Source organism: Mchenga conophoros, linkage group LG5 (genome assembly GCF_057382185.1).
Source record: "Mchenga conophoros isolate Kocher_MC1m ecotype Shallow Benthic linkage group LG5, M_conophoros_male_GT1.1, whole genome shotgun sequence".
Lineage (NCBI taxonomy): Eukaryota > Metazoa > Chordata > Actinopteri > Cichliformes > Cichlidae > Mchenga > Mchenga conophoros.
Window position 1 is genome coordinate 14,222,472 of NC_140530.1, and position 15,256 is coordinate 14,237,727.

General features: G+C 40.6%; 2 protein-coding genes across 6 annotated transcripts in view; both read left to right on the forward strand.

Moving 5' to 3' along the window:
- Window positions 1-429: 429 nt before the first annotated feature.
- LOC146573968 (beta-crystallin B3-like) lies at window positions 430-2,228 on the forward strand. Its single transcript, XM_085275520.1, has 6 exons — window positions 430-541; window positions 904-985; window positions 1,089-1,204; window positions 1,326-1,458; window positions 1,548-1,690; window positions 1,850-2,228. The coding sequence occupies exons 2-6, from the start codon at window positions 911-913 to the stop codon at window positions 2,124-2,126; spliced, it is 744 nt and encodes a 247-aa protein (XP_085131646.1). The 5' UTR covers window positions 430-541; window positions 904-910; the 3' UTR covers window positions 2,127-2,228.
- A 659-nt stretch (window positions 2,229-2,887) lies between these two features.
- Window positions 2,888-15,256, forward strand: part of cita (citron rho-interacting serine/threonine kinase a) — a 38,948-nt gene continuing 26,579 nt past the window's right edge. For all 5 annotated transcript variants that reach the window (XM_085273479.1, XM_085273480.1, XM_085273478.1 and 2 more), the window contains exons 1-10: window positions 2,888-3,042; window positions 3,215-3,387; window positions 3,503-3,644; window positions 3,818-3,993; window positions 6,045-6,146; window positions 8,239-8,381; window positions 8,752-8,845; window positions 8,931-9,137; window positions 9,312-9,465; window positions 10,778-10,967. In XM_085273479.1, the coding sequence (XP_085129605.1) occupies window positions 3,286-3,387; window positions 3,503-3,644; window positions 3,818-3,993; window positions 6,045-6,146; window positions 8,239-8,381; window positions 8,752-8,845; window positions 8,931-9,137; window positions 9,312-9,465; window positions 10,778-10,967 (1,310 nt within the window). In that variant the 5' untranslated portion in view covers window positions 2,888-3,042; window positions 3,215-3,285. The remainder of the gene's footprint in view (window positions 3,043-3,214; window positions 3,388-3,502; window positions 3,645-3,817; window positions 3,994-6,044; window positions 6,147-8,238; window positions 8,382-8,751; window positions 8,846-8,930; window positions 9,138-9,311; window positions 9,466-10,777; window positions 10,968-15,256) is intronic.

The following is a 15,256-nucleotide window of genomic DNA, read 5'->3' on the forward strand; positions in this document are numbered from 1 at the left end:
TCTTGTCGTTTTTTTGGAGTTATTCATAAAAATGTGCCTATTCTTTTGAAATTGCACATAAAGGGAAAATTTGGATGCAATTTCTGTTGGGAACTGGATGAAGAGAAAGGTAAAGAAAGGGGTAGAAGAGTGGAGAGTGGAGAGCAAGATAGCTGGGTGGGGCCAATAGTGCTGAGTGAGACTGATCTCTGTTCATTCTCTTGGCTGGCAGTCAGAGCTTGTACCCACTATAGGATCATGGTCAGGATGGCAGCACAGGCAGAGAGCTGGGCAGCGCTTGCCAGTGTGCCAGGGACAGAGGGCAATCCTATTGAGAAGCAGTGTGATGGACACAATGGGTGCGACAGACTTGCTGCATCAACAGGCTTTTTGCTGCTGTGGCTAGAAATAAACCATAAATACCCCCACTGGCATCCACCAACCGCTCACCAGGCCTCCACACAGATCCTCACTCAGTCACAGACAGAAAGGGCAAAGAAAAGAAAGAGGGAAGACGGAAAACGTGGCTTGTACGGGGTGCATTGAAGCACAAGCCATCAAGGTAAAGAAAAAAAAAGAAAAAGGGAAAAAGAACCAAGATAATTATTTTCCCTTTTTTTTGTTTTCTCTCAAGAACTTCTTCTGTGTGGATCCAGAGGGACTATTAGTGTGCTATTCTAACAGATACAAGTAAGATTTGTGTAAGCTAAACAAAAGTTTGCAGGTTACTTCCTGATTGATTTCTGAACAACAAGATTATGCTAATCTAAACTGTATTATGCAATCCAATCTTGCAGGAAAACCTTTTTCAAGTGCATAAAGTCAATAGCTCATATCTCATCATTTTTATTTGAATGTTTATTTTGTATATCAGGTGTATGTATTTAATCTGACACTAAGCAATGTGATTGTTGTGCTTTGTAGACTAAAAATGACAGACCAGCAGGGAACCCCAGACCAGCTGCCTGCAGAAAAGGGCCAAGGAGGGGCTGGAGCAACATATAAGGTACCAGATTTAACAAGAGGGACTTTTCTGTTAAACAAGCTCAAAAAGACCACGGGCTTATGGACTGCATCATTCAACTGCTCCACCTGTCCCTGTTTTGCAGCTGGTGGTTTTTGAGTATGAGAACTTTCGTGGAAAAAAGGTGGAGCTGTCTGGTGAATGTAAAGATGTGCTGGAGAAGACACAAAGGGTTGGTTCAGTCATTGTGGAGTCGGGACCGTGAGTGACTCAGTTACCCTTCCTTCATTTTCACTGCATGTAGATCCTATTTTGTAGCTGTTACCTTTGCTTTCAACAAATGTGTGCATTTATATGTCTTGCTTATTTTCCATGTTGTCAGATGGGTAGGGTTTGAGCGTCCAAGTTTTGCTGGAGAGCTGTTTGTGCTGGAGAAAGGAGAGTATCCTCGTTGGAGCACCTGGACCAACTGCCAGAGTAGCTACAGCCTGAGCTCCTTTAGGCCTCTGAAAGTGGTATGTACTTGAAATGAAATGAACCTCAGACATTTTGTGATTTTGCAAGGGTTGATGTTAAACATGTGGAAATATACTGTTTTCTGCAGGACAGTGCAGATCACAAGTTACATCTGTTTGAGAATGCTGGCTTTGAAGGCAGAAAAATGGAGATTGTTGATGATGATGTCCCCAGTCTGTGGGCTCATGGTTTCCAAGACCGTGTGGCCAGTGCTAAGGCTGTCAATGGAACGTAAGTTTCACCATTCTCAGTCTCTCACTACAATGATTTCCACTTATCAGAACTGAAGCCATGAAATGTAAGATAGAAGTGCATTTGTGCAAAATGATACTAAATTTGTGTAAAAATCACTGTCCCAGAAATGTGATACTGTTTCTCTTTCTCGTGAAGGTGGGTAGGATACATGTATCCAGGTTACAGAGGGCGCCAGTATGTGTTTGAGCAAGGAGACTTCAAGCACTGGAATGATTGGGGAGCCACTGCACCTCAGATCCAGTCCGTCCGACGTGTGCGGGACATGCAGTGGCATAAGAGAGGGTGCTATATTGCCCCTGCCCCCGCCCCTGCCCCAGCTCCTGGTCCAGCCCCAGCTCCAGCCCCTGGCCCTACACCACCCAATCCTAACCCTAATCCCAACCCCAAATCCCAAACTCAGCCCGAAGCTTAAACTCCCACCTCTGACACCTTCCACAGAAACTGGTGAATGCTGAAGGCAGCTGGCCAGTCCTTAGTCTCTCATTATTAAAGCTCTTTATTGGTTTAGGCTTTTGGAAAACTGGAACTGAAAAAATTAACCATGCATCTCTGTTGGAAATAAAAGTTTTGGCCCTGATTCTGGTTATTTGTAAATTATTCCATGCCATTTATTTTGCATAAATTAATACATGGGATTGGAGTGAGAGTGTTAAAACGATCTGTGCATTAGACAAACAACTTATAAGTATATTAAAATTAAGTAAACAATAATTCAGACCAGAAAGAAATAATTATCAACTATTAGTAATTGGCATTAGAAGGGTGCGTGATGTGAAAAAAAAAACTTTGTTTTTTTTGTGACACTAGAAATCCTTGCTACACTACCACTGATAACCTGATATTCTTTTTCAATTATTTAGTCACTGTCGACCTGATGTTTGGTTCTTCTGAGTCTTTGAATCTAGTCAGGCCCCGTTTCTTTTTAACTCTGGGGCATTGTAATTAATGCTCATAAAATTTTTGCTATTTTTATACATTTTTTTTTTTTTACTATTAGGCACTTGTTAGATTGTAAACTAACTGTGATATTCAGCCACTGTTTTGTTGATAAAAACACGATCAGCCCCCTCTTCAGAACCTTTCCCAGCGTTCCTTGGTGTGCTCAACTCTCATTGGTTAACAACTGCATTTATGCCCGCCCACATAAAATGGAACATCCAATCAGAACCAAGATTCATTCAGCAGGCTCGTGAGCTGGGCGGGCAACGCGCAAAATTTGAAAGTTGACCGGAAACAGGGTGGCTGTGTAGAAAATAGTGTGCTCTTAAGCACATAAATATGCCTATATAACTTAGAAAGAGTATAATAGCTACCTAAACGACTAGCTGGTGAGTAATTTCCTAACAGACCGCTTTAATTTTATTCATATGTCAAGAGTGTTTCGTCTTTAATGTTGTTTTATAAGCTAAGTTAGAAAGCGAACGTTACCCACCGTTAGCTTAGCGCGCTAAAGGGGGGCATGTTGTTGACACCAAGTGACAGCTTTTCCTTGGTCTGTAGGTATCAATATTTCGTTAATGCCCTGGATTTAAATCTCGACTTGCTACCTGCTTTTATGCTGTGAAGAGACCATGCTGAAGTTTAAATACGTGAGTCAGGGAAACCTGAAAACACCGTCTTCCTCTGCTGACCCTATCACTAGCCGCAGCTCACGACTCAACCAGCTGTTTCAGGTAAAGTAATGGATCAGTTTAGGTGTAGTTTCGATCTCTTAAAATTCAGTTTAAATACATCCCGAATAGCAGACTCCTGTGAATTCCACTTTTCTTGTTTGTGTATTGTTTTCAGGGACGACTGAGTCTGTGTGGGGAGCAGGGAGGATGCACTTTAGGTCGGGAAGAGTTTCTGGAGGCTTTGCTGCTTCTCTACCAAGAGTGCACTTCCCCAGAACTTATGAAGATACATCATGTGGCAAACTTCGTCAATAAATGTAAGCATACATTTTAAATATGAGCAAGATTTGTTTGTTTTATTTATCAGTCATATCCGTTTTAACAAAACCTGATTATATCATAAAGGTTTTACTTCAAATTTTGAAGCCATAAAGGGTGAAAAAGTTGTTTGTGCTGTGCTGAGCTGAGCTGTTCGTGCTTTTTGAAACAGTTTCTGAAGTTGTCTCGGAGCTGCGGGCCCTACAGCCCAGGCTTCAAGACTTTGACCTGCATGCAGTGGTGGGTCGGGGTCGTTTTGCTGAAGTCCGAGTTGTCCGGGAGAAGGCTACTGGAGGTGTTTGTGCACTTAAAGTCATGAAGAAGACAGTTTTACGCACTCAAGAAAATGTAAGTTTCGTCCTCTAAGAACTACATCGTACCAGAGAGTTTTGATATCCATGTCTGGGACACAAAAAGGAAATTTTGGTAGTTTTGCTATTTATTTGTTAATAGTTTTTTTTCCAGAAGGAAAACCAGAGGTGGGAGTAATAAAATAAATGTATGCTGGTTCCATTTAAAGTTGTGTGAAAAAGAAAGTTTTAAGGATTCCACTGTAGCAGTCTTGTGCACTTAACAGTTTTGTAGCTTTACAACGTTGCTTCTGTTTGCAGAGGTTTGTGAAAATTTGTTTATGCACAGCAAATAAATGTCTGGGTTCCTCTAGACACTTCAGTCTAGTTGAGGACTGGACCATTGCAACACCTTGATTCTTTTCTTTTTTAGTCATTCGGTTGTAGATTTGTTGCTTTGCTTGGTGTCATTGTTACGTTACATGACCTAGTTTGGGTGTAGCTTTAGCTTTTGGACAGATGTCCTTACTCTCAATCGTCAATACTTTGGCATACAGAGGAGTTCATAGCTACTTCCCACTGCACGCACCCCAGGTACTGTGGGTGAAATAAAAGCCCAAATCATCAGCCTCTAGAACTCCATTTGAGGCATTTTTGTTGATATGCTGTCTTTGATGTTCACCAGTTGTGGTGCTGTGCATTATAGCCAAGCATGTCCACTTTCGTCTTGTCTGTCTGAAGGATATTGCTCTTGAAATCTTGTGGTTTGTTCAGATTCAACTTTGCAAACCTAAACTGAGCTACCATCTTCTTTTTAGATGGGCATTTTCAAATAAGACATACTTCTTCACTCTTTTTTTTTAGTTGTGTTGTTACAAACTTTAACATGTTAACTCGAGCCTGAGATGTAGCCCTTTTGTTTTGTTTTTTGAAATTTCTTTGAATATTGGGCCATCTGACCTTTGGATTACTTTGTTGAACTTGTTTTTGCAGAGGTGGTCACATTTGCTGGTGATCAGCAGCATCTGCCTGCTACTTACCCTCTTAATTCCTACACAGTAAGGGTGTACTTCACTGAAAAAAACGTTCTTTTTCTCAAGACTGTAGCTTTTGTTTCAGGATTTCTTTGAATACACTGTCATAGATTAGTGGAACAAATGCCCATTATTAATGTTTAATTAATGTTTATAATACCACTTGTGGTTTGCTCACTACCACAAGTGGAAACCCTATAAAACGGGTAGATTTAGAGTCCGTCTAATGGGAGTGGAAAGGTTCATGTACTTGAGATGGATTTCTGTCAGAATGAAATTCACTGAGAACAATCATGTAATAATAGCATTTATTGAAAAGTATTTATTTAATTATTTTAACACAGAGACAACTATTCACTCTCATATTCAGACCGATGAGCAATTTAGAAACACCAGTTAACCTGGATGCATGGGATAATTATTTTATCTTTTTTTTGTTTTGTTATAATAGTCCTCTAATAAAATGATTTCCTCAGGAGTATTGAAGTGTATAAAGAATAAGGGGCTTGAATTTTTCACTTTCACATTTACTACACAAGTACTGTTAACTGTGTCTCAGCTACTTGGTGTTTCAAATTTGTACTCCTAAAAAAGTCCACTGGAGAGTGCTGTAGGGCTAAGCACAACAAATGTCACTTGGATCCAATATTTCACAGCTGTGCTCTCTGGCATATGACTAATCGGACAGATCTCCGTCAGAATAGTACATGAGCTGTGACACAAAGGGAGCTGAAGAATGAACAGTTTTAATGAACAAGAAATGTCTTCTTCGTGCCACCTGTGACAGTTTAGTGTAATTTAGTCTCATCTGTCGCTTATAAAAAGAGGGAACAAGAACTGAAGCTAGACGAGAAAGGCAAGAATTCTAATCACCAGAAAAAGTAGATTTTTTTCACAGTTTTATCTGAAATAAAATGCAATTAAATTTAACCCACATTCAGTTTCTTAATATGGAAGTTTCTGTGTTTCAGGCACATCTGTTTATATGGCCATTATACTAATCACAGTGTATATTTGTATTGCTTACATTTCAAACAGTATAACTGCTCATTGCTCACCTTCTAACTCTTCAAAGGTGATTTTTCATGAAGAGGAGCGGAGGATCTTGGCTCTGAACAGTAGTCCCTGGATCCCACAGCTGCTGTATGCCTTCCAGGATAAAGATGATGTTTACCTGGTGAGACTGCGGCACATGTTTCTTTTTTTTCTTTTTTATCTTAATGATGAATTGAAATGACTAGTTTGCTAATTTTTTCTGAATCAAAAGAATATTTTAAGGATCTTTTGTAACACACAGAGAAAATGGCACACACACAACATACTGTACTTACTAATACAATATTTGTGCTATATTTGATGTATAAAGCAAAGGCCTTGTATTTTGTAGTGTAGGCCTCGATGTAGTGTTAGTCCCAGTGTTACAAAATAGTACTGACCGTATAGTGACTGGTCATAGTAGATAGCTGCCCTTCCCTAAGCCTGGTTCTGCCTGAGGTGTCTTCCTGTTAAAAGTGAGTTTTTCCTTCCTACTGTTCCATAGTGTTTGCTCAGAGGGGGTTGTTTGACTGTTGGGGGGTTTCTGTATATATATATAGTAGTGTCTTTACCTTGCAATATAAAGGCCCTTGAGGCAACTCCTGTTGTGATTTGGTGCTATGAAACAAAAAATTGAGTTGGTATGACATATTAGCTTTCACTCAAAGTATCATAAGCACACTGTGTATTCCCCCAAACTCTAAAATTATAATGTGGGGAAAATGGCTAGACTCAGAAGTAAAACAAACACCCACACTATACATGAACCCTAGAAATACAATCATCAAAATTTGCCTATTGTTACCTGCTTTCTATCTTTGATTTTCAAAATTTGACCAACAAAACTGGCAGTCACTCAAAGTGGCATGTGAAGGAGGAATTATAAAATGACCAATCTGTTTGTACAAGAAAAATATTTTGTAGCAGGGGAAAAAAGGTTTCATCCTTAAGTCGTTATTTTTGCCATCAGTACGTTCCACAGTGACCAGGATTTTTTCATGATAAATCACATCATTCATTACTGACTCCTCCTGTGGCTTTTTAGATGCTGTGCTTGGTTTTAGTTTTTCTTGAAATTAAAAGCTTACTGCAACTAACAAAACAGTATCACATTTTTTTAAGCTATCACTGTGAAAAATAAGGAGGGAAATCAGAAACTAAACTTACTGTTTACCATTTAAAACACTCAGTGAATGTATACTCTTTATGCTGCATTATTGTATGAGTAACTAATTAAAGGGGGAAACGTATCCCTTTTAATAATGCAATCTTAGCACTTTGTCAGTTACAGTTAGCTGTTAAACTTACAATGAATCTGTATTTTTCCTTATGATCAAGGCTGTCTTAGGTAGTAGGAAAGAGTGCAGTCAGTTTCTTGTGCAGCTGGGCCTTATATTTTATCCTGCCCTTTTTGTTTTCTTTCTCTCACCATCTATATATGTTCCTTTATGTCCCCTGCATATCTGTTTCAATTCTTCCTCTTTTTTTCTCTCCCCCTCTGTCTCTCTGCTCCTTAACTGAGCATGGAGGAAAATACAAAGCATCCATCTTTATCCGTGTGTCAGAGAGGCACCCAGTCTCCCTGTTGCTAGGTAACACTGGAGAATGCTCCTGTTCATTGAGACTCGCTGACCATTCATGTGCATGGGCTTTGCCTGTTTATGGCTGTATGGCTTTAAACATATAGCTCAAATCAACTTGGCACAGCACCTTTTATTTCAGTGTGCAGACAGCAGGAAAAAAAAAAGAATTTTAGGCAACGTTAACCAAGGCTGATTTATTTTTCCAAACTTTCAAAACTACATGTCTTCAAATGGGCTATGTTATGGTTGCAGTATGTTGCTTTGAGTTAAATGTGTCTTCTTTCATCCTATGATCATTCATTCTAGGCTACACTGGGATTATGCATTTATTCTTGACATATTTTTAGCAATTGAACAGGAATACTTTGACTGCAGTATCATAGATAAATCAGCAATAGTACCCAGTGTTATATAACTGAATCTATAATGAGGAGAACCACCCTATAAGCTTATGCGGAGCAGAGCTTTGATGTAAGCTCAGACACATGGCCCTACACTTGTTGTTTTGTTTTTCCTTCTAAATATAGACACATTTAGAGGCGTTCTTAAAGCTTTTACAGCCTTCAACAACAACACACAATCCTTCAAATGCTATGTACTGGTTATAGTCTTATCCTGCCAGTTCCTCACTTTAAACACATATGCTTTCAGGCGATGGAGTACTTGCCAGGCGGTGACCTGATGTCTCTCCTAAACCGATATGAGGATCAGTTTGATGAGTCCATGGCTCGATTTTATTTGGCTGAGCTGGTAGAGGCCATTCATGCTGTCCACCAGTTGGGCTACGTCCACAGGTAAAATACCCGCTATGAAATCCAACTTGTTATTGATAGAGGATTAGCCAAGTAAGACTTAACAGTAAAACATGATCAATGAAGGAGTGGCAGTGTTCCCGTAGAATGGGTTTCTCGACTTCCAGGTCTATATTAAAAATGTTTTTCTTTCGTTTTCATTGAAAAGGCCACAATAACCAGATCCTGTACATGAGAATTGTTATCGCTTTAACTAATTTAATGTACAGTGTGATGGCAAATGTTATAAAAATGCTGTGGAGTTTGCAAATGTCTCTGTTATGCTTGGAGCAGTAGAGCATTTTACAGTACTCAGACAACAAACAGCTCTGTAAAAGCCGTATCAAATTTCTACTAAACTATCCACTTACAGAGATGTCAAACCAGAGAATATTCTCATTGATCGGACTGGTCATATTAAGCTGGCTGACTTTGGATCAGCTGCCAGGCTGACTGCTAACAAAACGGTAAGTCGAATATAGGCTTTGCTATATGTATTAACTTCACTGGTCTTCACAATGACATTACAGAGTTTCTGTTATGTTTTCCCAGGTGGCCACTTCCACAGTGCCTGTCGGAACCCAGGACTTTCTTTCCCCTGAAGTCCTGACAGCCATGAATGGGGGTTCTAACAGCACCTATGGAGTTGAGTGTGATTGGTGGTCGCTTGGGGTCATTGCCTATGAGATGATTTATGCCCGGTCACCTTTTTCTGAAGCCACTTCGACCAAGACTATCTACAACATCCTTAACTTCCAGGTGCTGACATTGTCATTGTTTATGTATTCAATATCTATAACAGATCAGACACAAACGGTGTAATCAGTATTCCTGTTACGGTCAGTAATATATGCAGTCTAATTTAGGCAATATTTAATCAGTCTATGAAATATTTATTCAATTCTTGTTCAATTTTTTTTTTTTTGCCTACAGCGTTGCTTAAAGTTTCCAGAGGAGCCACGTACCAGTAAGCAGTTTGTAGACTTGGTACAGAGCTTACTTTGTGGTGCAAAGGAGCGACTGGGTTTCCAGGGACTCCACTGTCACTCTTTCTTCTCCAGCGTTGACTGGAACAACTTGCGACAAGGTGAGGAGATTCCTCTCCCTTGAGACTCCTCTGCAATCTTTTTAGTGGACGTGCTCAATTTCACTTGAAATGACATATTCTTGTTGTAATTGTGTTACAACACAGTTGATATATTACTAGTTGTCAAATTCTAATGCTTGGGTTTTTATTCTTTTATATATATATATATATATATATATATATATATATATATATATATATATATATATATATATATATATATATATGTATATGTGTGTGTGTGTGTATATAAAAACAAAACCCCACCCAACAGCATCTAGTCTACGTCTGTGTGTGTTCAGGGGGTGAGCTCATAGACAACAATAGTGTTGGTGTTGTCTATAGTAAAATAATGAGATTCTGTGCGCTGTTGGCAGTAAGCCATGGTTTTTTTTTTTTTGGTTTTTTTTTCCTGAGGAAGGGAAGGCAGACCGTTAAGATCTGCGACTCATCTGTTTCTCAACAGATGCAGCACGCATCGTTTACACAGGCAACACCAGACATGCTCTTTGTAGCGTTTGTTAAATGTTATTGTTGCCAGTGAGTTTCACAGTTTCCCCTGACTGGCCATTGGAAAACACACCCATAACACTCAAATTAATAGATAATTTCAGTGAAGCATGGTCACATTGAAGAGGCACATGCCTACAGTGCTACTGTAATTCACAAGTGTATCTGCAGGGGTGATTGGTGTTTGTTTTGGCTCTACCAAATAGGTATTTTCTGCAGATGACACCCCCCCATTATAAAGTAATTATATAACATTACTATGCCCATGGTTTCCTCTTAGCACTGATTTGTCTATGATAAAGTGTTTAGATTGATAGTTTTTCTTTATTTATTTTTCTCTTTGTTAATTGATTTTGTTTGAGTAGTAGCAAAAAAACCCCTCAAAATACATATTTGTACAAATGTCTGCATTAAAAATATCATCCTTGTTTATTCACAACTGAGCACGGATAGAGCTTTATGCATCAGCTTTGGGTCCAGCTGATTAGCTTGCTCTGCTGCAGTGAGAGAGTGAGTGAGCATGTGTGTATGAGAGAGCGCGAAAGAGAGGAGGGAGGGACAGAGGCAGCATGTGCATCAACGCGCGACTTACTGCTCTCTAGGCTCCCACCGCTCTCCGCTCTCTATTCCTCCTCCCTTCCTTTCTCTCCCCTTTCTCCTTGTGTTTTTTTATTTTTTTTTATTTTTATTTTTTTATTTTTATTTTTTTTACATTTTTTGTTTTTAAGTACCTTGTTCGTAGCGGCTTCCTTTTTCCCTTGCCCTTTCTCTTATTCCCACCTCTCATGCTCTTCCCCTGCAGTTCTCCCGCCTTTCGTTCCTGCGTTGCATGCTGAAGATGACACCTCTAATTTTGAGGAACCGGAGCAGGCAGCCCCCTGGCCAGCCTCAGCAGCCCAGCAAGGAGCTCTGCCGGCGGGCTTCCAGGGCCAGGATCTGCCTTTTCTAGGCTGGTTCTTCAGCAGAGCGTTGATACTGTTGGCCAAAACTGAGTAAGTGGTACCTGTTTACTAGTCATTGTTGGGATCATTCAAAGTAGACTAAAGCCTGTTTTTCCTTTAGACGATGCAGAGACCTTTTGCATGCACCTTTCTAATACCTTTTGTTGGTAAAGACCCCATGCTAGTATTGAATGCTGTTCTGCCATTAGTCTCCTCATTACCACGGCAACAATTTCCAGGTAGCCTTGTTTCAGGTGACCTAGCATGGTGCCCAGGGCAGTTGGTATTGTCCCTGTCATTAGTGTTGTGCCTGTTGGGGCCAAAAAGGGTTTGGCTATATGCTGTGTCAGACAAGGAATGAGAAAAGGGAGGGATCCCCCTGTTCTGTGGTGCTCTCTCCTACTGACTTCTTGTTTTTGTACCTTCAGATCACACGTAAGTGATCCAGTGCGCAGATAGATCAAATGAATGGCTCAGAGGATGTTAGCTGGTGTTATCTTGCCATCGACTGATTGGTATGCGACTGAGTGTGCCGATGAGGTTTGCTGAGAAGTGGAACCCCACACATAGACACACTCCCACCCTCACTGCTGTTATTGTGCCTTCTCTGTTACTGTGAAGCGTAATAGGCTCCTGACTTTTACGGCATGGGTTTTGGGACTGTAATTATACCTAATTGTGTTTGGCTTCTTAACCCCTGATAATAAAGCAAGAGGATGGGTTTTTGTTCTTGCAGCCCCATGCTAGTGCTCTCGCAGGTTAATGGTGCTGGAGACTGCAGATCATGACAGCAGCGGCAACAGAAATGGAGAAAAAGCATTAGCAGATTAGACTGGGAAAAAGGATGAGAGCTCAGATTGGGGGAGAGAATTATTTCTATGGTTACAACCGTGATGCTTTTTTTTGGGGGTTTTTTTTGTGTGTGTGTGTGGGGGGGTTTTTGTTGTTTTTTTTCCCCTGTCCCCACCCCCCATCTTTACCCGTCTCATCTCCTCCTGTTATTTCTCCCTCTTCTAATGTCTAAGTCGCCTTGCTGTTACACCATCAGTCATCTGTTCAAGGTTTTTAACAGAAGCCAGTCATTTTCTATGCTGCATTTGATTAAGAGGAGCTCAGTGTTCATAAAATGTGTCAGAATTGTGTTGCGTGTGTGGGAGCATGCATATCCGTGTACACATTATTCATTACAATGCCAAATAGGAAAGAGAAATGAACCTAGAGCCAGGCATAATGAAATGCTAATCATCTGTTTTGGGGGTTCCTGCTATTGTTTGTTTTTTCTTCTCCTTTTTGAACTTGTCTGTCTCACTCCTCATTAGTAAAAACTTAACAGCAAAATCCTCTTAAAAACTTGCCTCAAATTTATAAGAAGCTGTCTGTGGTATAGTGTCGGAAAATCACACTAAACACCCATAAAAAATGACATTGTTAGGATTTTTGGCTGGATTAAGGAAATTCTGAGATGGTTAATACAACATGCGCAGTATTTACAGTTTATAAATATCTGTTTTTGCCTGTTTGGAGCTGGACATAAAACGGTGTTATTAGGTCAGTCTGTCTGGTCAGGCATCCAACGTCGTGCCAAATATCTACCGATACTGGGTAAAGGTATATGGGTGCCCATTGTTCCTTCGTTGGCGTCAAATGTAATCCTGTAATATAGGCTATGATTTTTGTCTTACAAGGTACCTTGGCAACACACACACACACACACACACACACACACACACACACACACACACACACACACACACACACACACACACACACATTAGTGTGTGTGTTATTTTATTTTAAGCACAAATTGAAAAAATAAATTGTTATTGGGAATTTTGCATGTCCTACAAAAGATTTCCCCAGAGGTTGCCTTGTTTTCATCACACTGCTTGTTAGTATTACGTGTGTTTGTTTCTTCCTTCAGTGTACATGACTGTTATCCATCCTTTTGCGTACCTGATGAGTGCTGCTAAGCCTTTTAACTTTCTTTGTGTCATTGTCTTTCTGAGTCTCTTCAATAATGCAGTTTGCACTGGTTACTCATTTCTTTTTCCTCCACAGTTCAAAAACATGACAGCTCTCCCATTCCTCAGTGGAAAGAGTGGTCTAACATTTTCTCTCTTTTAAATACTTAAATTCTTCATGGCCACATTATGTTTAACGTTATTAAAGTATTACCTATGCTTCCTGAAACTCAAGCAAAAATCTCCAGCTAATTTCTTAAATGGCCACATTATCTGTACAAAAACCCACCCACCCCCCATCTCCCACTTGAATTTTGATGTCTAACATCAATTTTTAATTGGCATCTGGCTGAAATGCTTCTGTTTAATCTAGAGGCCTGTGAAAAACAACTGCCTAGGGTGTTGCTGTTTTTGTTTCAGCAGTACAAGGTGTGTGTGTGTGTGTGTGTGTGTGTGTGTGTGTGTGTACACACTTTTCTGTATATTGTATATATGGTGTGTGTGTGTGTGTTTCAGGGGGATGCTTCTCGGTGCAGAGAGGCAAAGGGAGCAGTGCTTGCTTTTCTGATTATTTTTAACACTGTGACTCAGTCTGAGTCAACTTTATTAAAGATCCTTCTGCAGTGTTTGTGAACTCATTCATACAGATTCATTCATTTATTTAGAGGACCTCTATTCATAGTTGCCTTGTCTCTGGTCAGCAAAATGGGAAAAATTCACTTAGTGCTCTCGATTGCTGCAGAGAATGGAAACAAAATGGAACATTACCTTATACAAATAACAACAAAAAAAGAGTGTATTGTACTCACACTGAGTCTTCTGGAGACCAGCTCCACGCAACAGCATATCCCAAATTCTCCTGTCAAATTATTTTGTCAGGCTAACGGCAAACATTCCCGGGTCTGCAGGTCCATTTTGTTCATGCCGTCTGTTTTGTCCTAATCATACTGCAGCAGAAAGAAGAAGAAGAAGGAAAAAAAATATATATATACATACACACACACACACACACACTCACACACTGGGGCAAAAAAGTATTTAGTCAGCCACCGATTGTGCAAGTTCCCCCACTTAAAATGATGACAGAGGTCAGTAATTTGCACCAGAGGTACACTTCAACTGTGAGAGACAGAATGTGAAAAAAAAAAATCCATGAATTCACATGGTAGGATTTGTAAAGAATTTATTCGTAAATTAGGGTGGAAAATAAGTATTTGGTCACCTCAAACAAGGAAAATCTCTGGCTCTCACAGACCTGTAACGTCTTCTGTAAGAAGCTTTTCTGTCCCCCACTCGTTACCTGTATGAATGGCACCTGTTTGAACTCATCATCTGTATAAAAGACACCTGTCCACAGCCTCAAACAGTCAGACTCCAAACTCCGCCATGGCCAAGACCAAAGAGCTTTCGAAGGACACCAGGAAAAGTATTGTAGACCTGCACCAGACTGGGAAGAGTGAATCTACAATAGGCAAGCAGCTTGGTGTGAAAAAATCAACTGTGGGAGCAATCATCAGAAAATGGAAGACATACAAGACCACTGATAATCTCCCTCGATCTGGGGCTCCACGCAAGATCTCATCCCGTGGGGTCAAAATGATCATGAGAACGGTGAGCAAAGATCCCAGAACCACACGGGGGGACCTGGTGAATGACCTGCAGAGAGCTGGGACCAAAGTAACAAAGGTCACCATCAGTAACACACTACAACGGCAGGGAATCAAATCCCGCAGTGCCAGACGTGTTCCGCTGCTGAAGCCAGTGCATGTCCAGGCCCGTCTGAAGTTTGCCAGAGAGCACATGGATGATACAGCAGAGGATTGGGAGAATGTCATGTGGTCAGATGAAACCAAAGTAGAACTTTTTGGTATAAACTCAACTCGTCGTGTTTGGAGGAAGAAGAATACTGAGTTGCATCCCAAGAACACCATACCTACTGTGAAGCATGGGGGTGGAAACATCATGCTATGGGGCTGTTTTTCTGCCAAGGGGACAGGACGACTGATCCGTGTTAAGGACAGAATGAATGGGGCCATGTATCGTGAGATTTTGAGCCAAAACCTCCTTCCATCAGTGAGAACTTTGAAGATGAAACGAGGCTGGGTCTTCCAACATGACAATGATCCAAAACACACCGCCCGGGCAACAAAGGAGTGGCTCCGTAAGAAGCATTTGAAAGTCCTGGAGTGGCCTAGCCAGTCTCCAGACCTCAACCCCATAGAAAATCTGTGGCGGGAGTTGAAAGTCCGTGTTGCTCGGCGACAGCCCCAAAACATCACTGCTCTCGAGAAGATCTGCATGGAGGAATGGGCCAAAATACCAGCTACTGTGTGTGCAAACCTGGTAAAGACCTATAGTAAACGTTTGACCTCTGTTATT